Source organism: Malurus melanocephalus, unplaced genomic scaffold, assembly GCF_030028575.1.
Source record: "Malurus melanocephalus ecotype Western Australia unplaced genomic scaffold, MMel_1.1 scaffold_19, whole genome shotgun sequence".
NCBI lineage: Eukaryota > Metazoa > Chordata > Aves > Passeriformes > Maluridae > Malurus > Malurus melanocephalus.
Window position 1 is genome coordinate 1404894 of NW_026623251.1, and position 27157 is coordinate 1432050.

Consider the following 27157-nt stretch of genomic DNA (forward strand, 5'->3'; position numbering starts at 1 on the left):
ACCTGGATCCATTCTTCAGAGAGTAGAAAACACACAAGGTCTATTGTTCTTAGCTAATGAGAAAATAGACATTAAAAATCATGTCAAAGTGCTCAAGGAAAAGATCATCTAAAAGACAGAAGATGTTAACAACTTGCCCAGATCTTAGTGTGCCATCTAATGTAATAAAACTTTTCACTATCCTTGTGTAACAGAATCATTGTTAAAAACCATTCCTCTTTTTCTTTCAGACCTTCAGATCTGAAGGTATTATTTTTTTCAGTTGCAGTCAGATGTAGTTCCAGTTTACATACGCCAAATAAGTAAAATAAATCCTAAAAAGCGAGGGAATCATCACATTTCAACATTGCAATTTTATTATGTCATCATACATTTTCTCAGGTATGAAGATAGATAGATAGATAGATAGATAGATAGATAGATAGATAGATAGATAGATAGATAGATGGCTCAAGATATTTTTGGCTGAAATGTCATCTAAAATTTGATGGGAAATATAATTGACTAGAATAGAAGCAGATATAGTTCAGTTTAAATTTTATTATTCTTCTTTGCTTATATGTAAGAACTACTTGAAGGGCAGCTTGTAGGTAGGGAAAATTTACTAGATGAACCCATGCTTTCAGGTTCAGGTGACCCACCAAGCTGCCCTAAATCCACATGTCACTCTCTTGAAGGACTAAAGTTTATATTGCAGTGAGTCAGTGGGTGTTGTTTTTCTTGATTATTGTTTTTCCCTATTATATATATTTCTTCTCTCCCCTCTTTTTGACTATGATATGAATTCTAGAAAGCAACATATCTAAGGAAGTACCAATTGGGTTTTAGCAGTGCTATAGCCATCTCACTGTCCATTGGTGCTTCTTGCTAGTTTCAATGACTCCATTAGGGCTAATTTCTGTTACATGTATAATAAATAAAGTGCACACCCTTCCAGGTTAATGTGGCATTATTTAATCTCTGAAGCTCTGGTACTGAGCTGTATGTCATCACTGCTGTTTCTTATTAGAATTGCAGCCTGCCTCATTGATTGATTTCTCTATTTAAACTATACTATTAAATGATAAAATGTGAAATAATTTCTTCATGGTTATACATAGCCTTCTAGGGACTTGCACAGTATTTATTGGGGGTTATTTTTCTAGTAGCATCTATTAGTTAGCAGCATAATTAATGCCATGCTTTTCCCAACAATTTTAGCACCTCAGAGTCCATCATTTATGCTGGAAAGGAGTTTTGGAGAAATGCTGTTACTAATATTAAATGACTGAGATATGCTTAATCTTCTCAGACTGACTGACTGATGAAAGGACCAATAACACTTGAATTGGGGGTGTGGGGGAAGGAAGCAGAAATTAAGTGTAACCAGTGATTGATTTCTAAATTTTTTTTTATAGTCGGCTCAGCATGTACAAAAGCATTATTTTAAAATGCCAGGGATGAGTGATAACATGAAACAACTCCGATAACTAATAAACTTTTTAGATTCTGCTTCATATGTTTACTTTTCATTAAATTTAGGGATGGTTGYGACTATGTTGTTGTGATTCAGTCAACATTTATTTCTATCTGGTTTTCATATACAAAGGCATCAGGATGCCAGAAAATAAACTGTTAACGGAGAATTAACTTTTTTGGCACGCTTTCATACTTATCTTCCAAATTAAAGAAAATGAAATGGGCAGAAGCAGAGTGTAGATTACCTCCTTTTTGTCAAAAATGGTGGGAATTTGAAAATTAATAATAAAAAAGGGAACAGATGCAGTAACATGCCAGAGGGAGATTAATGTGGAGAGTAAAATCTGTGAGCAACAAAACTGAAGCAAACTGAATCAGTGGGAGGTGGTTGTACAATCAAAATCAGGATAAAAGAGAAATTACAAACAACCCTGCACTTGTCAAAGTAGTAGTAATGAAATCCTGACTCTGCCAGCAGCGAGAACCTGTGTTAGCACTTTGGGGTAAGGCCGGGAGCCGGGTGCCAGGTAGGAGGGCAGCGCGAGGCTGCTGGGCGGCAGCCATCGCGTGTGGAACAGATGGCGGGGAAAGCTGGCCGGGGAGGGGCTCCTTCGCAGAGCTAATCAGACAGTAACGGATAGGGCAGCTGGGAGGACTGACCACCGCCAGGCGAGCGGCGGGGTAGCCGCAGCCGTGCGCGATGTGTGCAGTGGTGTGCCCGCCGGCCGCAGAGCAGACCTTGCAAGGTCTTTTCGGGGCCGCGGCCGCACAAAGTTGAGAGGCGGACGGGGACGGGCCCGGGCCGGCGGCGCGGCCTCGGAGGCCTCCGGGGCGTCGAGCGCATCCCGCCTGCGGCATCGCGCCTCTTCTTCCGCAGAAATGCGGGCTTTTGCTCTCAGCCGTGCCCCTAGATAGGGTTACGCGGTTTCGTGTTTTACCGCAGCGGTGTAGCGAACGGAGAAGGTGGCGACTGACAGAAACGCAAAAGCACGTGGGTCCGGGGAYTGATCCGGGAGACCGATAAGGAAACTTTGAAAGGCGGGAGAGCCGTAGGTCGGCACCTTCCCACAGGWCTCGGCCCCTCCAATGAATGGAACCAGTTTTCTGATGTTTTATTTTTGCTCGGAGGAGGCACTTCCCTCCTCATAAATGAGAGCTTGAGGGCAATGAATGGAGGTCCGAGCCTTCTGATCTTGAGTCACATGAATAATTTGACTCGCGTAAGAAGTAAAGATCAATAGGATTTCTTGTGTAAGTAAGTGGTAGTCGTGTGAGAGGATTACGAGGTCATGCCCCGTGTTGATGACTTGTCAGCTTGAAAGAGAAATGAAAACAAAATTTTATCGAGGAAAGGGAAATAAAATCCTGAAGTGCAGCAAGGAAGATCTGACCTACTACTACACAGYTTTGTTTGATCAGGACATGTGATACCTTTTTAGACAATTTCAACAAAAAAAACCTACGTGTCCTGCATCTGCTTTTTGAACTTGTCTGCAGAAGGTTTATAGCTTGGCTCAATTATCCATTTTGAGCAAGGAGGAGAGGAAATATTACAGGGATTTGAAATAGGTAGTATAACATAGCCATATGCTATTTATGCAGCAGTTTCTGCAATAAATCTAATTTGGTGCTGTCAAAAAAAATTAGACTTATTTGCTATAGCAGCACATTAGTAAATGATTGTGATMGCTTTGAAAGTTGTCATTCACTCTACTTTACTTGCAATTGAATCTTGCAGAGCTTTCCTCCCCCTTCCTTTTCCCCTGAGCAACTCTGAAAAATCTGAGTTCTTTGTCCTGCAGCTGCAGAAATTTCAAATATTTTCACGACTGAAAAGAAGGTCTTGCTTTAAGGTAATTGAAGAAGGAGATGGAAGACAGAATAGCTTTTATTGTTAACAATCATATGAATGTATAGGTGTAAAAGTCAATAAAGTGGTGGKGTATAAATTTCTCCCTTGCCTACAGGTTTTCATAGTGCAGCTGAAATTGTTTATCTGATTATACAGCATGTAGATAAATTATCTGTTCTGCGTTATTATAGAAGGTAAAATATTTTACCTGCCATGATAAGACCATATGCTGCTTTATGAAGACTGATACTGAGTGATTTGAAATAAATCGGTTCTGTCGTCTTCTGGCAGTGCGTTGTGAAATTTTCGAAGCTGATACACTTTGTGTCAAGATAACTCACAATTATTGAAATATCATTCTATTTAATATTTTAAATATATTTTAGTGATTGTACAGGCATATGAAGGCCATTGATTAATTTTATAAGGGAAGGAGGGAAAATGTAAGTGAAGGAGTAAAGAACAMATACAAAATCATATGTTAATTTTGAACATGAAAGTGGTTATAAATTATTATTCATTTTTAACGAGTTTTAATATGGTTGACAATTTTATTTACTGTCCARCAATAAATATTTTTTAAAGAAAAGGCAATAATGCATTTTTAGATTTTAGTATTAGATTCATCTGAATTTTTCTTCACAGCATTTAGACTGCAACTGGTCACATCAATGATCACATCAGGTTGTTGAGGCAGCTAAATTGCTACTGCATGTAGAGTGTGATTCAGGAGCAGTGACAATACTTAAAGCGCTTTGGAGTGAGTAGTGAATTCAGATGAAACACTGAAGAGACTAACTGCTGTAGAAAACAAACATCTTTATAAGGTCTTTGTTTTGAGCAGTTATTATTCAGTACTAACAGTAATAAGTTTATGAATGTGTGTCAAATATTTACTTTGGTCTCATTCAAATTAGGTTTTTTATTTGTGTGACTAATGACAACAGGATAATGATTTTTTTTTTGAACCAAAGAAGTCTTTCAGATACATGTATTCAAGGCTGCTGGATTTTTTGCTGAATTTGCTACTGGAAAAATGGTTGTGATTTTTATCATTATTTCTGACTTGTTCTTTTCTCTCAAGTACATCGAARGCTCGTTTTTGCAATAAGCTAAAATGTGCTTTTTCTGTCAGCACTTGGTATTTGTGTGCTTCAACAATTTTAAAAGCTGTCTTGTGCTTTCAGAAGTATATTCAAAGTTGTTTATTTTGTGCAGTCACAGCAGGTATTGTGGGTATTTTTTTTTTTTTTTTTATGCATGATTCTGCTCATTATATTCTGCCTAGAAAAAAAAAATTCAACAGAGAACCCAAAAGGTCCTGAACTGGAGGCTTTATCCAACTTTGCTTTGAAGAYCAACGGCCTGTAGATTGTCATTGCTGGAGAAATGGTGGATGGAGGAAGGAAGAAAAACAATCACCTGAGCACTCCAGCCTTGGCTGCCTGGCTGTTCTCCRCAGCCCCTTGCACAGTGCCCTTGTGATTGGTCAGGAGAGGCTGAGCTGGGAGATGCCCATCCTGAGCGAGCAGATGAGCTGCCGTCGGCTACTTGACAGGGCTGAACTCCTTGCCCTGGCTGTGCTGGCAGCGTGGCAGGGTTAATAGTGTGCTGCTCTTGGTTGCCCCTGTGGATTTGGTGGTTTGCATATCAAACTATAGTTTTGTAGAAATAAGAGCAACTGTTCTTGATTAGCTTCTCCTTGTGGTCAGTTGCTTTTTACAGGGATTAAATCAAACCGGGGAATAAAAGTGTCTCTGTAGTCAGGTGGGACACTGCTGCATATTCTTTTTGTACCAGAGTTCCTCTTCTATTTCCAGTGCATTTGTTCACCTGCATATAGTTTTCTATAGAAGAAGACCACAGCATAAGAAAATACTTCCTTGCAAATGCAGGGACTGATCCCCATATAASTGATAGATCAGTATTACGTATTTTTTATACATCAAAACTTATGCAGTATTTGTCAATGCAATTTTCATTAGAGTCAAATTCAGACCTAACTTAAGTATAAATACATTCCTACTAATGAGATTGGATCACCTTCTGGATTTGATCCCAGAAAGCTTTACTTTAAATTCATTTTTTGTAAAGGGGTAATAAAATGGGAAGTTGGTTGTAATTGCTTACATAACTTCAATTTTTTTTTGTGTGTGTTGTATTTAATCTTGGTGAAAAGTTATCTTTTTTTAAAAGGATACCCAAGGTATGCAGTGAAATTGAAGGTATTTTTAATTGTAGAAGAATAAGACTGTCAAGCAGGTTAATAATTCAAGAATTTTTAGTTATCAGAGTGTATTTCTGAAAAGAAATATGGACACAGGAATTGCTAAGAATAACATATCCTGTTGACAATATGAATTTAGTCTCAGCCCTGACAAAGAATCTTCACAATTTTCCTCAAGTGGAAGGCAATATTCTAACAAAGAGTTGCATATCTGTGTTTTATAATGCTTGAAAACAACAAAAAAAAATTAAGGATTTTTTCCCCTTAAATAGTGTTGCATTTGAGACATCAGTAGGTAAGGTAAAAAAAATGCTGCAGATTAAATAATTTAACATGAATGCTGTTGGCCACTTTAAGGTTTTACTGTAAACTTACTCATTCAATTGTTCCCATTTTCTCTTTGTATTTTTAGTCAATATCTCTGTTACATAGTGTTAAAGTGAGAGTCAAAAGCTTTCAATTATTATTTTATATTTAATATTTTTATGAGCCTTTTCCACTTCTTCKTATTGCTCTGCAGTCTTTCACAGATTGTGCTAGCCCTAGCAAGAAGTAACAGATATATGTATTTGAAGAAAAACACGTTAGCTGTTGGAGTTAACAAACAATGATTAAAAGCTATTATTTTGCATCTTATTATTTCTCCTATACCCCAAACTGATCTTCACAAATACAGGACTGTAAAGAACTTCATCTGCTGCTGGTTAGCAGAAGTGGATTTAAATCTACACCGACAGTTCATTTGACAATGACCTTGAGGGGCTTTGCTTCTTGAAGAAGAAAGCAGAAGCTTGCGGTAAACAAAGTTCACTTCTGACAGATGGATTGAATGACAGAAAGGTTGCGAGTGCCAGAATAGCCCTGGCAGAGGAGGAAATGTTCAGTGGAATCCAACAGGAGAGGAGGTGTGAACAGGTGCAGGGTTGCTGACGGAAGGGGAACCAGATGGAAGGAGCCAGAGCCAGTTTATTTAAAGGAAAAGGCAGAAAACACTGAAAGGCTGTGCGATCAGTGGCTAAAAGTGTGCATGGAAGAAGGTAAAAATTCACAAAGCAAAACTGCACAGTGGGATATCTAGCACTTAGCATAATGGTAGTAATTTGTGAGTTTCACTTTAAAGTTGCTATTGAAATATGTTTCTCCCTTACTCTTGACAGCATAAAGAAGAGAGATTTATAACCTGTCCAAAAAAACCCCTAAACAATTAAACCACCACCAAAATCCTCAGTTGTTATACTGCCTGTCCATTATTTCTAATACTGATGGGTAGACAGTTACAATCAGGATAATATAAAAATTATGCCATAGCTAAACAGATTAATAAAATGTRTATAAGGCTGGATTTTTAATTTTTTTACTCACCTGTTTGTATCTAGCTCCTGTGACATGTGGGCAGATGCTCATGCCTTTCAYTGGGATGTTTCTGTAAAATGTAAAGCAAATCATCAACAGTCAAATACCATGTAATGTTAGCACAGTATTTCTCATCTTTTTARCTTTTGGTCATAAGTCTGTCAGTTTGCTGGAACGTGTGGTATCTTGCTGTAGGATGGGGTAAAAGTCTAGCTTACCCTAGATCAAATTCCATGAAAATCAAATATTGTCTTTCAAATTGTCATCCTGAAGAATGCTTTGTTCTGTCAAATGGTTCTGCTTCTTCCCAAGCTGTTCTTGTGAGGCTTGGTCCTTTGGAGGCAGGAAAAAAACATTCCTCAACTTCTTAACTTCAGCAATAGTTGAGGAACATTATCAACTTGCACATATCAGGCCTGTGGGCAGCTGTGGGTTGCATGTCCACACCTAATGTTTGTGAAAAATGCAGGTAACTGTTGAGCAGTCACTCATGTGCATCTGTGATCTACTGGATCATTCAGCTGTGCTGAGCTGATCCGGATCAGGTGTGAGCACACAGGCACTTTCCTTTTTAATTAGCTAGAGCATGCAACGCTGTGTTTATGCTGACTTTATGCCAGCTGCAGGAAGGACAGATGATACCTGATTCAGCATAAAGCTTGCTGGTTCAAAGTTAACGTACCAAAAACATCGGGTTTTTGAACAAATTTAAATTGGCAGAGTGAGTTCATAGCAGATCAGGTCTCTGCATCATTTAGCTGCATCATTTTTTGATTCAATGGTAGGAGCCTGATGGTTGGATTGACTGTATTAACAAGCTGAGCCTTGGAGTACAGAGTCGCAGTTATTTGAACCTGATCTAAGTCTATGCTGAAAAGGCAAGTCCCTAGAGTGGTAATATGTGGTATGTCTGGCCACATATTGCCAGGCCCTTGATTCTCCTGACACTGGAAGACAGGCACCTGTATRACTGGGTTGTTCAGGGAGTTAACCAGATTGAGAAAGAATAATTTYTCGAAGAATAARTTGCATGAGTGCTAATTATAAGAGSATGAAAGGAAGAATCACACCTCTTATACTGGCATTGCCTGGCTTAAAAGTRTCCTGAAGCTGCGTTGTAAGAGGCTGCTGGTGCCAAACTGAAGAATCACCATAAATCAAGAAAATTACTCCTTTATTTTAAATACAGGCAAAATAATTTATGTAAGTTTGTGTGTACAAAATGCATACCTGTAAAAATTTTCTGTGTTAAGCAATTATTTCGGCATACAGACATTTGTAAAAGGGACTTGTGTAACAAAGAATATTCCAGAGAAACGTGCAGTGTTGGAGTGCTAGGGCTGTGTACCAGGACTTCACAAAAATCACTTCTTCATATGTTGCACCGCCCCATGCAGCTTCTACTCTGTATTTAATTGCGTGTTTCTATAGGGAGTATCAGCCAAATAGTTCACAATCTGATGGAAAAAGTCATGGGAGGATGGCTGTTTACTTACAACATACATATCTTGCTGGCAAAGCTTAGAAATGTGCCAGAAAAAATCAGATTTTGATTCCAAGTCAGTATATTTGACCTAATATGAGATGTTAATTACTGTTAGAGACACTTTTTTCTTCTCTAGCATCGAAATAGAGGAGAGCTAATGATAATATTTGGCTGTGATTTGGTATAAGGGAGCTATCCAGACTGATGCTACTGAGGAACTGGTCGTTTTCTGTATGTATCTTGAAGGCATAATGGCCAAAGTGTAAAATCATGTCAAAGGCTAGGTATTTGCAAATTCTTACTGTTATGCCGAATGTAAAGTAAGAAATACAGTCCTTTCATTTTGTTAACTGACCTCACAGATAGAGATAGAATATATCATCAGTCACATATATACTCAAGTTAACTGTATTCAACATTATTTATTTCACAGAAATTTCCATAGGAGTAACACTTTGTGTCTGTCTATCTGCTTTTCATCTTTTTCATGCCCAGTTATACCTCCAGTTATAATACCTCCAGTTAGTGGAAATACCTTTTAAGTAGATTTCAAGTTTGGCAAGCACTAAAAAATAAGAGTAGGAATTTTTTTCACGTGCAGCCATTAATATATAATTTCTCCTGATACCTCAGTAGGGCTTAAAGGGCAAAGTGGAAAATTTAGACTTAAGTGTTTCATTGTTTCTGTAGACCTCATTAATATATAAAGTGGAAATATATGCAAAAGTTGTGAAGCAGTTCCAATTGTGTGGCTACATTCTAAATAGAGACAGATGGAAACAAAATTCAATGGGAACAAGAAAGTTATATGCACCGATGTATGTTTCAGCAAAATTTAAATTCTCAGAAAAAAATAAAATAGTATAACAAGTTGACATTATTTGAGTTCTGGAAATGGGCATACAGGTGGCAAGTTATCTGCATTTTGGGGAAAATAGTTTCAAGCTAATTTGTCAGGTATGTGTCTCTTGATAAAGTTGGAAATATGTACAGACCTTAATGTTTTCATTTTTTGTCCCCCAAAAGTGTATCTTGTTTTTTGAGGTGTTTTTATGAAATATAGTAAAAGCTTAGCAGAGTTGTCTTTTCCAGCCTTTCATCTCAAGTAGGATAGTGGAAAGTTTCATTTTGTTGGTTTATTAACATACTTCAAATATATTTTTACTTTCGASTTATTTCTGTTGCACCTTTTAACTTTCTAGATCCATATTTAAAGAGCTGGATTGTTTGAATGCTGATTTTTTTACCCCTTGACCTTTACATAACTTCTAATTGCTTGTAATGCTTCTCATGGTTCTTATTGCTTCTCATGGTTATGAGGAGAAAGCTCTGACATTTCATTATTTTAGGAAACACTATTCCTCAACTAACATAAGAAACAAGATTTAAGTTTTGTTTGTTTAGTTGGGGTTTTTTGAGCTTCAGTTCTCATGAATAGGCCCATATGTATCCTGAGCAATGAAGCAGTCCTTCAAATCCACCAATTAATTTAATAGTTAGGTCTCTTCAAAATTTGACCATGCAAAGATAGATTTTACKGAAGCTTACCAAACACAGTGTGCTGGCTGGGGCAGTTTCCAGAAACTTGAGCTTTCTGCTGAGAAGACCTGGCAGCCAACTCCATAATCAGCATCCAGTCAGCTCCCAGAAACTGACAAAAAGAGCAACTCAGTGGGTAATTCCCTCAATGGGATACAGGAAGGGCAATTTTTCAGCTCCTTGGAAAGGTTTAAAGAAATGACCTGATCATGATGCTTTTAAAAGATATTTCAACATAATTCTTGAGGAAGCATGCTCACATACATCTTTTGTATTTATTTTTTTACATAAGAGAGTTCATTTCATGCCTTTCTTTGGCCTTGTAAAAGCATCAAGAGCCATAAAATCCAGTCCAGTGTGGATTTACACAAGCACAGAAAAAAATCTAAACCTTTGTTGCAAAAAAATCTACAGTGTTTAATAAGAGGAAGCCGCTAAACACTATCCAGCTATGTCCTCATTCAGAGCAATCATAGCTATTAACAAGGTTCTTTTAGATGAAAATTCATAGGCCTTACAAAGGAAGATAACCTAAACAGTCGSTGCTAAACAAAAGGTTGCTAGAAGCCTGATTTAAAGGAAGGGGTGAAATCTTGTGACCCTGAGCCTTCTTACTGAGTTGATCCAAACATATGAGCATGGCATGTGCTCTAGAGCTCTGTTAATTCAGAAGGTTTGGAAAATAATAATTTTGAATCATAGCTACATTTAAAACCACATGTACATATTTRCCTGCAGAATTACAGATCTTACTGTGTTGAATTTTCTTACTTAAATGTTTGAAAATGCTAAGACTGCATAGCATATGATAAAACTCAGTAAATGCATTCTCCATTATAAATAACTGAATGGAATACTGCAGTGCTGTAAATTGAAAGGCTGGTCTGAAAAGAGACCAGACCATTAATGTAAAATGGAGAGAATTATTAATTTACATTAATGGAGAGAATTATTTAAGACTGTTCCTGGGGAGAATGACTTCTTGGTTAATTGTTGGGGTTTTTTCATGTTTGTAGACCAACCTTTAGGCTTGTCTGCTAACCTGAAAAAAATGAAAGATGAGCCCTTATTCTTCTTTGTATGACATACATACAAAGATAAATATGAAATACAAAGGGGAGAAGTTCGTGACGTGTGATTCTATTCTGTATACCTTCCCTTATGACCTTTATCATTGTGGGGTTTGAATAGTGTCTGACAATAGAGGTAGCGAAATTTTTTTTTCATGTTTCCCTGTAGAGAGTAGGGCAGGTTTTGTAATATGTTGTTTCAGCTTTTATACTTTTCTTTTATTGTGAATGTGAGGTTTGTTTGTAGGATTTCTCTCCTCTAGCCTGTGAGAAAAGCAAGAATATGCTCTGATTTTCCATTCTTCCCTTGACACTTCTAGTTGAAATAATGTAAGATAAAATAAGATAAAATAGCCTGTGAGGAGGTGAGGTGATTCAGAAAGCTGCTTGTAATGGACAATGCACTAGACTTGTGTTGTGGAAAGCTTGCAAAGTAGACTGCATAAAATGTAGCTGAGCCTTTGTACCCAAAGTTACTTGGTCTTTAGGGCTAATACATGTTGTCTTTCGAGTCTTACTTTCAGAAGTGTTTTAATTGATTTGAGWGCTCTCCTGTCAGGTTCTACTAAAGATACTGGGAATAAAATGATTGGGTAACTCCTCAAATTTTTTTTCAGTTTGGTTGARAAACTTCTGCTATACATTTGTTTTCAAAAATACTGGGAAAGAAAGCTCATTTCCCCTGAAAGAGCTGAGGGGCTTTCAGCTGAGGTGATTTGTTGTGCAGTGGCTCATAGTGCTGGCCCACTTGGCTACATGTTAACGAGGAAAGAGGTCTGTGCTGGACCACTGAGGCATGTKGTAAAAGCATCCGTGTTAGGCTTGACTGGTCCTCGTGCTGCCCAAGCATGAGTGTGGGTGCAAAGTTCCAGCACTGGTCATCATCTAGACAAGTCTTGTTAGTTCAGATAGCTCAAGCTTTTGGAACACTAAATGCTAGCTACTCCTTAATGATTTATGAAGTTCAGTTTAAAGCAACTATATATAAAAGCTGAAATGCTTTATAATTACATTTTTAGCTATAATTAATGTGAAATGAAGATGTCAAAAATAATGCTATGAGAACCTCTTGTGTATCACTGAACTGAGATAATTGCTAGAGTGTTTTAATTTGTCCAATTAAGTTCATTGTCCTTACTAATGGATCCATTAGCTTTTTTTAAAATGCCACATGTTGATCTCATGGAAAAAATCAAATAGTCAATATAGGAAGCATGGTTGCTTCAAATCATAGTTGCTTTGCCAGARGGCCTCCAAAGACCTAATTCTGCATTATAATTCTACATTAATTCTGCCTTAAGAATYATCCTGCATTTGTGTATTTTTACTYTTATCAGACTCAAAAGACTCTTTCACAAATACCTACTGTTGAACTTTGTAGTGAAATTCAAAGTTTTATCAGTCTAAGTGCTGTCCTTTCTAGTCAAAAATACATGAGCTATTAGGTATGTCAAATATGTCTATTATGTCACTAGTCTTCATATATTTCTTTTTTTCTATACTGTGGTGTCCTTTGGCAGAGAGTGGACCTCTCTTGAAAATGGATCTGTGATCCAGTTTTTGTTTGTTAGTGGTGAGAAAGGTGTTTTGGGTTTGGGGGTTATTTTGGTTTGTTTTGGCATTTTGGTTTTTTATTAAACTTGATGGCTCAAATTCACTCAGCATACTTTTATGTTAGCTTTGAGATCAAAGTGAATTTTCACTTCATTTGCAGCAAGGATTTTTTTWAAGTTTGCCAGTGATGGCAATTTTCTTTTTCCTGTGCTATAAGCTACAGTCCACAGTATCTTTTGTTTTGTCAAGAACACTTGAAAAGCATAACCTCCATGCACTGCAGACCAATATCCAGTTCACAGAGGTATGCAAACCAGTTAACTGAGTTAACCATGGCTCCTGACAGCCACAACTCAGGCTTAAAACAGGAGGGACTAAGGACTGTGTCATTCTGTCCATAGATTTTCTTAAAGCAATTCTTTCACAATTCAGAGTAATTTGGAAATAGGCAGTGTCAAAACTTCTAACACTCCTGCAGTATTTGCTGGTTGTAGCAGGAAAGTTACCAGTAGATCGTGAAATCTCTTAGGCTGCCTTCTGCATGTGTTGTACTTCTCTTTTTTTCTCCATATATATGTTGGAGAGATTATCATTTGGAGGGCAGGGAGATTGAGCTTAGAGAGCAGGAAATGTGTCAACTCAGGGTGTGGGGGAAGGATTTGCCACTCCATTTAGACAACATTGGCTCCAGGGTATCTTTTTTCGCTCCTGAGTGGCACTGGATGTGTTTTAATCCCAAAAGCTTYTGAGTTTTAAGAAGCTGTTCTCCTGTGTGAGAATTACCTGTAAATTCCTGGTTTTACAATTGAGCTTTTATCCACTGTATAAACTCATCTTCAACCACCCCATACATACTTCAGCCATAAGGCACTCACCACACATCCGTGGTTTCTGAGCTCCTGCTGATTTGCTCTACACAGTAAATGTCAGGTGAGTGGCTCTTTTGGATGGGTMCCCTAAACAAGACAGTGTTTCTGGTGGCAGTAGATTCTCTATTTATTTCGAACTTGCTGGCTGGTTAGCCTGTGTTCATCAGGAGGGGCCCTAGCAATGAGGCATGGACCTTCACAGGTTTACCTTGGTCGCTTGAGCTGTGCAGCTTGATACGTGCTGAAGGTTACCCCCAGCAGAAGGCCAGCCAGCCAGCTGTGTGCCAGATGACAGCACAGCACCCAACTGCACACAGCCATCTCACATGAGAACTATTAAATAAAATACTGTGCTACTGACAGTGCCAGASGAATGTGTGAAGGGCTGGTGGTGTTTTTTGTTTTGTTTTTTTTTGAGCAGTCCAGTACTCATGACAACTGGCTGAAGGTAAAAAAACATTCATAAAATAAAGGGGTTTGCACAGACTGTTTTCTGGCAAATATGGAAAAAATATTCTTAGTAATRCTTTCCATAAATGGAGTTAACGCTGAAAAAATGACGGGATATCACTCCTTAGAATAGCCCCAATATGGTTACAAAACAATTCTGAGAGTGATRTGATAAAGTGCCATTCAATATATGAAATTTCCTTTAAAAATATGCTTTGTTTCCTTAAYGCTCTAATATTCTTGCTATCTAAATGTATTTGCTGTCTTACCTCAGAAGAAGCTGCCTGTGATTTCCAGGGGAGTTTTGCCTAAGGTAGGGCTTGAAACATCAGGACCAGGAATTAGTGTAATGTGACCCACCATTTGTATTGCTTTGGGGTAAATTTGAGAGAGAAGATTTAACATTGTGTGTGTCATGCTGAGATATTGCAATATCTCGGATGGGTTATTAGGCACCAATCCAAAGGTTAAGTGCAGCAGCCACATGAGATGTGGCTTTATCCTTACATGATCTGTGCCCGTGTTCTGTTTTGTAGTCCTCTGAAATAGGTAATATCTCTAGAATAATACATGTTTATAAGTGCTTCTTGAAACTTCTCCCAAGCTATCAAACATCATTTCAGTAGAAGGGTGTGTCCTTATTTGAAATCTAGAAATTAATCCTTSTATGTGTGAATTCACGTTTTAAATGTGGATCCCAACGTGCACCAGATAAATATTTACGACCTTTGGGAAAATCTAGATGTGAATTTGYAGTTCAGGTTCTTTTCTAATTTGTATGCATATATCTTTTTGGGGTTTTGTTTTCCATGCTCTTTTTGCTTGGCTTGCTTTAAATAAAATGCTTCAATGGAGTGTGGTAGTCTAGCATTTGTTTTGCCTCAGGAGTAGATTGCCCCATCTTGCATATCTGGTCAAGTAAATTGCTCTCTTGCCTGCACACTTCAATAATAGTGCTGGGCTTTAGACCTTCCTGTACAGCCCCCCAGTGAGCAGAACCACAAGGGGCTGGGCCTGTGTGGTGCTAGCAGTCTTCTCTATTGTAATGGATGCATTCTCCTATTTACATAAATTAATAGCTAAAACTTGTTTGGTTGCTTAAGAAAACTCATTAAGCTTTCAGAGTAGCTGTATCACGAGCTCTGTGGCAATCGCTCCCATTGACTTATCTCCTGCTGATTCACTGGGAGCCAGTCCATCTYGAGGTCAGGTCCCTAAGCTTCATCGCAGAGTTAAACAAATAGCATTTAAAAGAAAATGCAAATAGTATGTTCAATACAAAGTGGATGTTTGTGAGCTTCCTTAAGAAAAAGAGGTTGTGTTTAAAATTTTTAAAAATAAAATCCTATTTTTGTCTGCAAGGCAAATTTTCTCTCRGGAAATAGATTGTATTTTTTATCCGTTTTTTACTATTCACTGGAGAATGTTTGACATTGTAAAAGGAAGGTCAGTCTGTATAACCTGAAGTGGGATGAGAATGTTTAATGTGAAAAGCTTGGCCAGATTTTGAGTTGTTACTATTATTTGAACGTTCTGCTTTACCCTTTTAATTTATCATTTTCAGTATATGATTTTTATTTTTATTCCTTCTCTGTGTTTTTTATAGATTGGAGAAAGAGAGCATGAAGCAGAGCATTAGCAATGAAGCAAAGGCCCGAGCCCTTCAGGCCCAGCAAAGAGAGCAGGAGCTGACACAGAAGATGCAGCAAATGGAGGCCCAGCATGAGAAAACTGGTAGGTGGTAGGGAAAGATTAGAGCCTGGGCACTCACTCACAAGCCAGGCCCACGCCTTACTGTGAAATGACATCAGGAACACCTGTAACCTTTGGCTGGCCAAAGGGAGCAGATGCTAACTACACCGGAGATTCCGAATTACATATTAGTTAGCGTTTAAAAGAGAAAATGGAAAGTATTGCCCACTGTCTGTTGATTTCAGAGTGCTGCTCTCACATCTGCTGCACCATCTGGATTATGAGTTTATTTACCTGTGTTCAAGAAACGTAAAGCTGAGAGAGACCACAACAAAGTAGAAAAACAAAGGGCTTGTTTTTGGCTGGATTTTCAGGCACACATGTTATATAAAGAAAATAGCATCAGAAGCTCTGCGGGAAATGCTCTGAGCTTACAGTTAAAGTCTCCTGAATAGCATTGAACAGTTCCCACAGTACACACATTATAGCTACTCTAAAAGCTTAATGAGTTTGCTTCGGCATCCAAACTGGAGAAAAGCTTTAGCCATTAATCGGTTCTTAATTCACTGTCGCAGCTGGATGTAATTCACTGGCTCCAAATTGATATGTTCCTTTATTTAATCTTTGCAGCCTCAAACATTTTTAGCATTATCATGTGCCCCCTCCACATCCTCAACCTAGAAGAAAGAAGTTTAATCTCTTGCATACTTCAGGTTCTCATAATAGGAGACTTCATTGCATTGATTTAGCCTATCAATAACATCTAACTTTAATCTGGAAGTAAAATGTGTTTTCCAAACAAATAAAAAAGAGCTTTTTGTTATTATGAAGTGCTATGCCAACAACATTAATAGAGATACATATTATTAATTTTAAAAAATGGAATTTTTAAGAGATGATATCTGTAACCCATGAGCATAGAAAGGAGGAGGAGCTTCAGCTGTTATGGAACATGATATACTCATGTATTTTACAAAACGCCATTTTTTACCCACCAGACATGCACTACTTTTAGAAAACCCATGTAACATGTATTATTCCTAAGCAGTGTTGAATAATATGTAAGATATCAGTTGAATAATATGTAAAGAATTTTTATATCTGCTATTCAATTTTCTGCCTTTTTTTTAGTATTATGACAGTACTAGAGGACCTTTCCATGTGTTCAGGGAATACAAACAGCTATGTTACGGCTGCTGTCTACACTGTAGGAGAAGAAAAGAAGCACTCAGAATAATTTTTCCCTCCTTTAGCCAGCACATCTGCATACAACCATGTGTAATTTTGCGCAAGAGAGATGTAATTTACCTTCCTGGTGCATAAATTGTCCCAGTATACAAAAATGAAATAATATTATGTCTGAGTTTGTTTTAAAATATCTCTAGTAAGATTAAGRGTTTAAAATTATAGTAATTTATAATTTATTTAAAGAAAACACTGTTTATTATGACCCTACACACCTGCAAGGAATTTGAGTAAGAGTGGTCATGCTTTCTCTGATTTTAAAAGCAGAAATCAAGAAACACCATTTTGCAGTATCTTCCTTCTGAAAGAATAAGTATGCCTGGATTCTAGGTCATGAGTTTAGGTGCAGTCCAAACTGATAGTAACTGAAAATTAATTTATAAAATTATTTCATTCTGTCACTGGACAGCAAGTCTAAATCTTACCATTTAAGAATAAAAAATAACATTATTCATGGGAAACTCAGGACCCAGTAAGTAAAAGAACTGCTTTTTTAAGGAGATACTGAATTGAGTCTACAGTGTGAGCATTTGGGTTGTTGGTGTATCCTCTGCACCAGTTGAGCAAGTAAAAGTCTGCTAAAGCATGGCTTGCCAATTTTATTCCTCCTAGAAATGTCAGTGAACTTCTAGCTTAACAGCAAGCCCACCAAATTAGATATCTAGTCTTCACAGTGATTCTTCTTTAACAAGACCAGATTCAGTGGCAACATTGCTTTAACACTTTATCTAATTCTGACAGAGAGCCTTAATTTGGTAAGTGATAATGTCCAAGTAGCTGAAGTTTAAAAAACATTTAAAACCAGAATTAACTAGAATAAAGAAATTAAGAATATATAAAATTGTTTCTATGTTATTTATAAATGTATATACCTGTAAAGTAATTTCATGGTATTATAATTTTATGGTTTCTAGTAGAAGAACTGGATTCATTGTTGTCCTCCCAGAATACATTCATAGCAACATTGAAGGAAGAATGTTGTGTGTTGGCAAGGAAGTGGGAACAAATGTCAGAAAAATACAGGTTAGYATATTTTTCTTAACCTGTCCCTTTTATTACTAGGATGTGCTTCCTTATTTTTTTATTTGTATTTTAATATTTATTACTATTCATTTTTTCCCAGGTATTACATATCCAATCAATATAATAGATGCCCCTTAAGAACTAAGTATACTCCATGCCCCTTAAGATTATGTTTCTGGCTATTAATTCAAATTTCTTGGACTATTCATTCAAATTCCAATGTAAAAATTACATGTTATTTTCTTGTGTTCACATTCTTAATGTGTAGAAAATCGTTTTAGAASCTACAATTCAAATTTATCTGAAGTTATATGGAAAATGCTAAAGATTTAATGTTGTTAAAACTGTTGTCATTTTAATTATTTACTTGAAGTTTCTTTCAAAATATACACTACACACTGAAGATTGAAAAGATTGTAATAATTGAAATAAGAATTGCTTGTTGTTGACACTCTAATTCTGCAGCTGCTTATTATCAATCAATAGCAAATCTAAATTCAAAGCCATTGAAAACTGAAGAAGAGAGCAAAACCTGGAAGTAATAAGAATTTAAAGAAACACAAAGTTGTGGAGGTATCTATTTGTAAGTTCTGTAGGACAGAACTTGTAAAGAAATGTGCATTTTGTAGTTCTGTAGTAGCAAATAATTTGATTATGCATTTTTAAGTGTAAAAATTGTACCTTTTGAAACTTTTTGTAAGGTACATATTTAAAGTGGTAAACTGGACTTCAGTGGAGCGTTGGCAGTCTGTGGCTTCTATAAATTACATGCGAAGCAAATTTGGTAATTGAGGGTAGAATTCATCTCATGGCTGAGGGGATGTAAGGAAAACACTCAGCAAAGATAAAATTTATTTTCAAGCTGGAATTCTTGTTTTGCTGGATAGATTTAATCATTCTCTTGAGGTATTATTGTAAAAGAGGCAACTTTTTTTTTTTTATCAGTCAGGGAGAGAGCTCACTGACCTCAGTATCCTCTTCCTAGGAATGGTCAAAGGGCAGTGATTTAAGTAGAGGACAGGTGCTTTCCACAGGTACTGCCTCCATTGCCCATACTACTTACACTCAATATAAAGTGTTGACTAGCTATTAAGTGGCTGAAGTTGGGAGATAAATCCCATCCAGAGTGTTTGTGGAAGAAATAAGAAACTTGAGGAACTGTAAGCTATCTTCCCATGCAAATGTTGTGATGGGTACTTGAGAGAGAAGCAAGCAGAATTTTTCTTCTGAAAAAGCAGAGCTCTTCTGCTAAAGTAATGCAAAATCTAAATAGATTCAAATCATATTATTATTCCAGCAATAAAAAAGCACACAGACTTTGTTGCTAGAGCTCACAGTCACAGACTAGTAACTGTAAAGGATGAAGGAAAGACAGAAAAGATACTGTGAAAACACATTATTCTCTGAAAATAAATACTAGAGATTGCCAAGTGTTTCTCCACCTAGCAGCATTAGCTGACTATGTCAAGGACCTGAAAATGGGAAAAGGAGCCCTCTTACATCTCCAGGAAGTGGTATATTTTACACAAGAAGCTATAAGGAAGAATGCATGAAAATGATTCTGAGAAGTGATCCTAAAATAGCTTGAGCTTGCCTTCATTGGAGTGGGAGCTGCTGCAGTCAGCAACAAGGATGGAGAAATAGTTAGAGACAAAAAATGAAGGTACAAATGAGAACAGAAAGGTGGAACTGGGGATGGTGGAAAATGACAGACTAATATAGATAGCTTCAGAAGGTGATGTGATCAGGAGATCAGGTGCAGAAAATTATTTTAGCCAAGTTCTAAATGCATGATCAGTATGTATCTCTCAGTAGCATCTCTCCAAATGGCAATCTTCATGCTTGTTGTCCCTGGATGTACTGTAAAACCACAGTTCTGAGACAGAATACTGTAGTTTTGTTGTCTGGAGAAAAGTAATAAATTGGGGAGGATTTTATAACTTAGTTCTTATGTACATTAATAAAAGCAGATCACAAAGCAGCAGTGTGCCCTATTTTCATGAGAATACTTTTCTTTTTTTTTCCATATTTTTGACCTTACTAGAGACTGAATTTTGGACCTGGATGTATGTTTTCTTGCTGTACTTCTAGAATTTTGTATCTTTGTTTCCATGGGTTTAAGAAATAATTGTATACTACCAATACCATCATTTAACTGGGGGAACACTCAAGCTCTTTTAATAACAGATGCAATAGTGAGTTTATTTTAATTTTCTTTGTTTTGATAGGAAGTACCCATTTGTAATAATAATAAACATTTCAAATTTATCTCTGGTAACTACATGTTTGTACAATCTCAGTGGAATGCATCTGAACGATGCATATATTTTTATATTTAATGCAGGTTTTCTGGGAAATCTAAACTGAAGGTTTGAAATCTAAACTGAAGGTTTTGTGTTTATATGTAAGCTGGAACCATTTTTTGAGCTAGTCCCTACACAGAAAGGCGTCAGAAAGACAATGTCAGACGAATTATAAACCCCTCAAGCTGTGCAGAAAAAGATAGTGTCTGTGAAGTTTTTCGTATGCATAGGCATGTTTAAAAATATAGTCCTTTGTTGATTTCTTCTCTGTTTCTCTCTTGTTTTGTTCCTTTTTTTTCTCTGATTGTCACTCTCTGAGTTTCTAGGTTGTAGATTAATGCTTAACACTACCCACTGTGTATTTGTGATTTGCGTTTTGTAATTAAGGGGAACAATGAGAGTCCATTGGGTCTCGTTATATATAATGGTTGGTTTAATTTGTTTCACTTCTATCTTGTTAATTGTAAATTGATCATTAAGATTTGAATTCTAATCTGTCACCAGGGTTGTGAGTATTGAAGCTAGAGCAATGATCCTGGTTTTAATCACTGATGATGAGAAACAAATTTTATAATTTTGGTACATAYTGCAGTTCATATATTTTAACACTGTATTTTATGGTGTTATAAATATTGTTAAATGACTTTTAGTGTAGTTTTATTGTTTGGGCTATAATGTATAAATTATATTACTTGTTTGGCAACAGTAGGCATCCAACTGTGTGAGTTTAATTGAAGTAAAGAACACATACCCGGCTGAACTATTTTTCTGCATGTTTGGTTGACTGCAGTCATTGCACTCAATACCAGGACTGAAATGTTTGTTGAAGGTAGCTGTATGAAGATGGGAAACAGTCTGTCTGAAGGTTCAGTCATTAAAATTATATGCAACAATACTGCATCATGAGAAAATATTTTAGAGCATGTATTTAATTTCCGTGTAAGTAAACAATTGGTTTTAAGAGCAAGAATAGGCAGTGTTTAAAAAATACTGAAATACACAAGCTAGTTCAGAGGTGTAAAGGCTGCATTGCCATCTTAGTGTTCAAAAATCAGCTCATCCTAAAAATATCCTAAGACTGACTTTGAATTGTGACTATTTAAAATTTCCTATTTTTTTTGCCTGTAGTATTTAAGGGTTTTAGAGGAATCTGTTTGGGTTTTTTTCCATGACTCTTCTAGCAAACATGGTAGATAAAACCTTACCTGTTTTTTAAGTAGAAGTTGAGGTAGTTAAATGGATCCAAAAGTATAGAGGGGTTTTAGTTGCTGTTGTTGCTCCTGCCCCCATCATTTTTGATACAGTGATAGGTAAATGAGATGTGGCAAAATCTATTATGCATCTAACTACAAGTGTTCATTTTACGTTTTCATTTTCATGTGATGTTGTAGTTTTKCTCTATATAGTTTCAAAATAATAGTGATTTCATACAGGTCATTTGAGTATATCAGATCTCAGAAGCTCACACAGATCCGTGACTGCATGACTTGTGGGGCCAGCCTGAGTCTGCAGAAGTGCACCTTCCTGCTGAGTTCAGCTCAGATGGCAGCCCTCCAAATGTCTGCATGCTTCAGTTTCTACTGAGTCCACCACAGCTTATTGGTCAGACCGTTGGACCCAGCATAGCTCTTGTGGAGCAACATCAGCACATCCATGCTGCGTCCTTCAGTTGTGTAGGATCCATCAGACATAGTGATTAGTGCACAGATTTTTCTAATTTGTCTCTGTCCCCAGCTTTATAAGTGAACTATCTCTGAAATTCAGCACCGTGTGCTTTGACCCTTGCCCCTCACTCATTTCCTGCTGTGACATCTTGGGAGCAGAGTCATTCAGAAGCATTTACACAGGACTGGTCCTGCCTTTGGCTGGGTTGAATTGCTACTCCTGTATAAATGTGCTATASCATTCTGTACAGTTATTAGGCATATTACAATTATGGTTGGTTTGGGGCTTTTTTTTACACCATTTGTGGAGTTACTTAAATATCACATAGAACTAGCTGTCCTATCTTAAGCTTTGGAAATTGTGGTGGATGAAAGGTATGTTTAAAGATGTAGAGGGAATCTCTGACAAGTGGTGRTGGAAGACTCTTGGTGTGCAGTATTGTATTGGACTTGTGTTCTCTCTTTCATGCTGACACACAGGAACCTTTTAACGTGAACCTTAATAAGCATTCATTACATACARATTCATATGTACTGTCCTTCGGAGCTTCAGTGTCATTAAATAACTGAGTCTTGGTGGTCAGACTCTTAGTTACATGGAAAAAGGCATTGTGTAAATAATGTCTTAATGGGAATGATTTTTTTTTTTTTCTGAGTTCAACCATAATTGCAAGAGATGTTTTAGGAGAACACTCATAACATGCTTCAAAACATCAGGCATTYAAAGCTTTATGTTAGAGATTAGAGATTATGCTACTCATGTTTTCAATTAATTCATTACTTACTTTTGTTTCATTAGTTGTAATATTCAGTAGCATTTTGGGTTAGGTTGATTTGAATTACTTGATCTTTCCAGAAAGTCTTTGGGCACCTTCAGATGTGCTGGAGATGAATAAGTCCTTGTAAAACCTGGAGACKTCTATCACCTTGAAAATTGCCTCTGCTGTTTCCTTGAATGACACAGTCACATAAATATAGAAAAAGAAGCAGGATCTCCCAGTTGGGAAGCCCTACAAATGTGATAATTTACAGTATTCTTACATGGCAAATGCTGTTGCTGAATTTTGCTGGCAGAAAGTGAACACTTTGAAAGAATTGAATTTAGTCCCTGTTACCACTTGGTAGGGCTTTGTTGCATCAGGTCTCTTTGAGCTGCTCTGCAGTGAACCCTTGCTTTTATCCACTGGTTGTCTGTCTTACAGTATCAGTATCAAGTACAGACTGCATTCATATTGTGCAATAACAGTTGGTTCAGCGGGCAATGCTTTGTTAATGCTGACATTTAAGTTACTAGTATTTCTGTAAAATGATCGCTGGAAAAAATTCCGTTTCTGTTACTTTCCTATAGCATCCTGCCCACCATTACTTACCCATCCTGTACATACAAGAGGAAACTCGTGTATGCCGAAGTTTGATGTACAGATCTATCAGCACAATTCTGATGTATTTGTCTGTGATCTTCCTTAATGGAGCTGTAACTCTCAATCTAAATTCAATTACATGCAGTCTTGGTCCAAAGTTTCCTTTGCTAAGTTCTTTTAGATTCACAGATGATACCGTGCATTGTTCTCTATTTAAACATGAAAAGATCATGTTGTCATTTCTAGATTTGACTTGTCAATGTAACAACATGTTTTTGAAGGAGGAGTATTGCTTCCTCCCTGCACTTTGTTGTATTTTTCAGAATGTCAGTTGTTGTTGCATTCCGTAACAGCCAGGAAGGTAAAGTATCTTTCTGCTGTAATTGCAGATTATTTAAGTTTATGATTTAAAGATATATCTGAAGCTTTTTTAACCTTGAGATCTGGAGTGGCAGATGCCATAAATCAAATTTGCTTGCTTTTGATTCGTGCTTTTTGATGGTATAGCAGATTCTGACATGTTCTCATTAACCTTTTCCAAAGAGTTAAAATTGTACAAGTGCATAATGTATATTTTATCACAATTTAATCTGAGGTCTTTTCCTGATATTAAGAAACAGCTCATGCCTGTTTCTCCATGGGCTGATGGTTAGAGATGTAGCAAGTAGCAGTCCCAGGTCATTCATGCCTCTGCTCACCCGTGAAGAATAAGAATTGCTTAGAAGTGACTAATATTCTTAAAGGCTGTGCTGAGTTTTATGTAGATTAGTGTGTGTCTGTATGATTTGTCCCTTGTTTCTTAAAGTTTTGTTAATTTTCCTGTTACTGAGGCTTKGGGTTTTTGGTTGGGTTTGGGTGTTTTTTGTGAGGGTGGGGTTTGTGGGGTTTTGTTCTTGATTTTTTTTAATCTGTGTAGTGTTATTTTAGACGTATGAGGTTAATAAAGTTTGTAAACCAGTATCACTATTAAGAGTTCAACCTGTAACATATAGTAAAGGTTGAACAAGGTTTTAGTAGCTTTTTTTTTATAACTAAATGTTAGCTTTTGCTAATAAAGAAGTTGAAATGTGTTTTTAAAATGTTAGCCAAATTCTTGCTTATCAAGTATGAATTTACATTTATTGATCTTATTTGATATGAACACATAATGGCAAATGGCATGCCTGTTTAAATCAGGCTGAAATTAGCTTAGCCAACCTATGACTGAGTGATTGCCAGTGGCATATTTACAAGATAGCCATGAGTATCATGTTCTTTTGTCCTAGGATTATCTTAAGCAGCGTTCTGTTTCTGTAAGTTCTAGTAATAGCTTGTTTATGTATTACATATAAATGTACGAAATTTTATAAATGCTGAAGYCACATATTGATGGCACACTGCAGGATGAAATCTGACAACATCCATCATCTYTTTGTTTTACTTCTGTAGATCTGAAGTCAACCAGCTTAGTCAGGAAAAAGAGTATCTTCATGGCAGATTGGAGAAGATTCAGAAACGGAATGATGAATTGGACCAACAGTGTATCCAGCATGGGAGAATGCATGAGAGAATGAAGTCAAGGTAGGAGGTCCTGTTAATCTGTCAGTATGTGATATGCTCAAGTTTAGCAGTTGTGTTGTGTAAACATAAAAATGACACTAGGTTGTGTGAAAGTAATATTCTTTCCTTACTAAATGACCACTCCTTCCCGCTCCCCAACCATTCTGTCAAGTTGGGTTTTTTTTTAACATCTTTTGCTTGTGCCATTTTGGATAAATAAAAGGAAAGCTTGAACAACTTAGTCTTCCAAAGATTTAAGCCTGGKGCATATGTGTGTGGGCTGCTTCGGCTGTTCTCTGCTCTAACTTATATGAATAGTCTTATCATATTAAAAAAAAAAGGGAGGGGGGAGCTGGCGAGGAAGGAGAGTGGAGGTTATTCAGTTATGGGAATGTAAAGTACAGATGTGKGTTCCATTATGCCATGTGATAGTTGTATTTTTGAGGTTTACCATCCTTTAAYTTGTATAACAGACAAAGCTTACTGAAAATCATAGTAACCAGAGAAATAMCGTCAGTTTCCAGGCACCACCAGCCTTTCAGAGAAGCAGTGACTTCCTCAGGATGAGCTGGTAGCAGCTGCAGCAAGACTAGTATGATATATTTCCACCAATAACAATTGATTGTTCTCGCCAGAGTATCCAGACTGATAATGGCTTGTGCTGAGATATGGATTAGATGTCCTCAAAGATCACTGTGTAGCCTTTTCCTTTTGGTTCCAGAAAGTTAATCTATGATCACTTTTTCTGTTTTCCACTCTACATTAAAGATAACAGGCCTTGGAAGGAGCTTTGGCATGCTTGTGGAGGTAGAGGATGGAGTAAGGAGGCTGAGCAATTCTGCAAATCCAGTTAGCCAGGCTACCTCTTGATAGTAGTTAAAGGCAAAATGCAGTTTAATTTTCTTTGGGATAGAGAGTCCTTTCTGGGAAAAATTTAGCTTTCTTTGATCACTGACCACCTGAGAGGAACAGAGCTTGCATGTATTAAAAAAGCCAGYCCTGTATGCACATTTCTTTAAAGCATTGATTTTTAAATTTTTTTTTGCTGCCATCTCTTTATTCTCCGTCTGTCTATATAAGCTGCTTTCTTGCAAGCACTTCATGTGTTCATTTCACTCATCCAGAACCACTTCTTTCCTCTTCCCTTTTAGATTTAGGTCTGTACCTCATCCTGTTCTTCTGTAACCTTCGATTGTCATCATCATTTATAGCTCAGACAACAAAGAAATTCAAGATACTGCAACTGTGTCCCTAATCTGTGTAACCACATAATCTTTACATTTATCTCACCCTTCTTTTGATTTCTTTAGTTGTGGTGGATTCTTACCATATGTAGGACTGAGGATTCAAGGTTACTTTCAGTAGAAAAAAAAATTCCCTTCTTTTTCCTATTTTGTAGAATTATGAGTATCTAGTATAATTTAATACTGCTTTGTAAGTTTTTAGGATAACCTTTCCTCTATCAGAACCAARTAAAATAGACCTGCTGGAAAATGTTGCTCATTCTCTGCTGCAGCAGCAATGATTATACACTAGAAAAGACTGAAAGCATTAATCCAGAACACAAAAGTGGTTTGAAAGCAGAGTGATCATGCTGGAGGCAATGCTTTACCTTCTGCTGCTGTTTTGCTGACAACAGAGAGAGAAAACAGGGCAGTGATAGCATTTGTCTTATTTAATATTTTAGAATATGTAAATATGGGGGAGATTATCAGGTGTTTGAAACATGAACAGTATATCAGCATTTTAAGAGGTGGCTCTTTTAACATTTTTAATTGTCATCATGTACTCTATTAATTTAAAATCCAGCTAGTAAGTGACAAGACTGATATTCTAAACTGCTTTAAAAAATCTAATTTTCATTTCCACTTGAAAACTGGAATAGATTTTTAGGATTAATTTACAATTGCTATAAATTGGTTATGAAGTTTACAAATCTAGGTGAAGAAATGCAGAAAGAATAACTACTACAACGAATCTCCCAGATGCTTATATTTATGTTGAAGATTTTCCATAAATARAAGTAGTAATTTTTCCCTTTTGGTGTTGAAAATAGAAATCTGACTATACTAGTAAAAGCAGAACAGCAAATAATAACAATGTATTTTGCCTCCGATTTTCATCCATCACTTAGATACTGATAATCACAGAAAAATACTATTAACGAGGATTAATTCCTAACACATTTGTTTCTCCTTTGTATGCAGCTACAAATAGCAGTGGTCCCACAAAGTGCATTCCTATCGAGTTTTCTAGCTACTGTTATTCTGGCTCTGTAGAAAAATTCTTCTATCAAAATGATTTTGGCTAAACTTGGGACCTAACATTTGCATTTGAATAATGAGATATTGTGATATTTGTTTGAGAAGAAATCTCTCTCAACACTTGTTTTCTTCAGGGACAATATGACAGGCCCTGATATAACTGTTTTGTAGAAGAAACAAGATCTAATTGATCAGTCAGAATTTCTTT

General features: G+C 36.8%; 1 protein-coding gene across 1 annotated transcript in view; it reads left to right on the top strand.

Annotated features, from left to right (window-relative positions):
- SDCCAG8 (SHH signaling and ciliogenesis regulator SDCCAG8) overlaps positions 1-27157 on the top strand; it is a 107285-nt gene that overhangs the window by 43119 nt on the left and 37009 nt on the right. Inside the window, exons 14-16 of the mRNA XM_057389744.1 lie at positions 15465-15592; positions 17710-17818; positions 24575-24706. Coding sequence (XP_057245727.1) covers positions 15465-15592; positions 17710-17818; positions 24575-24706 — 369 coding nt within the window. The remainder of the gene's footprint in view (positions 1-15464; positions 15593-17709; positions 17819-24574; positions 24707-27157) is intronic.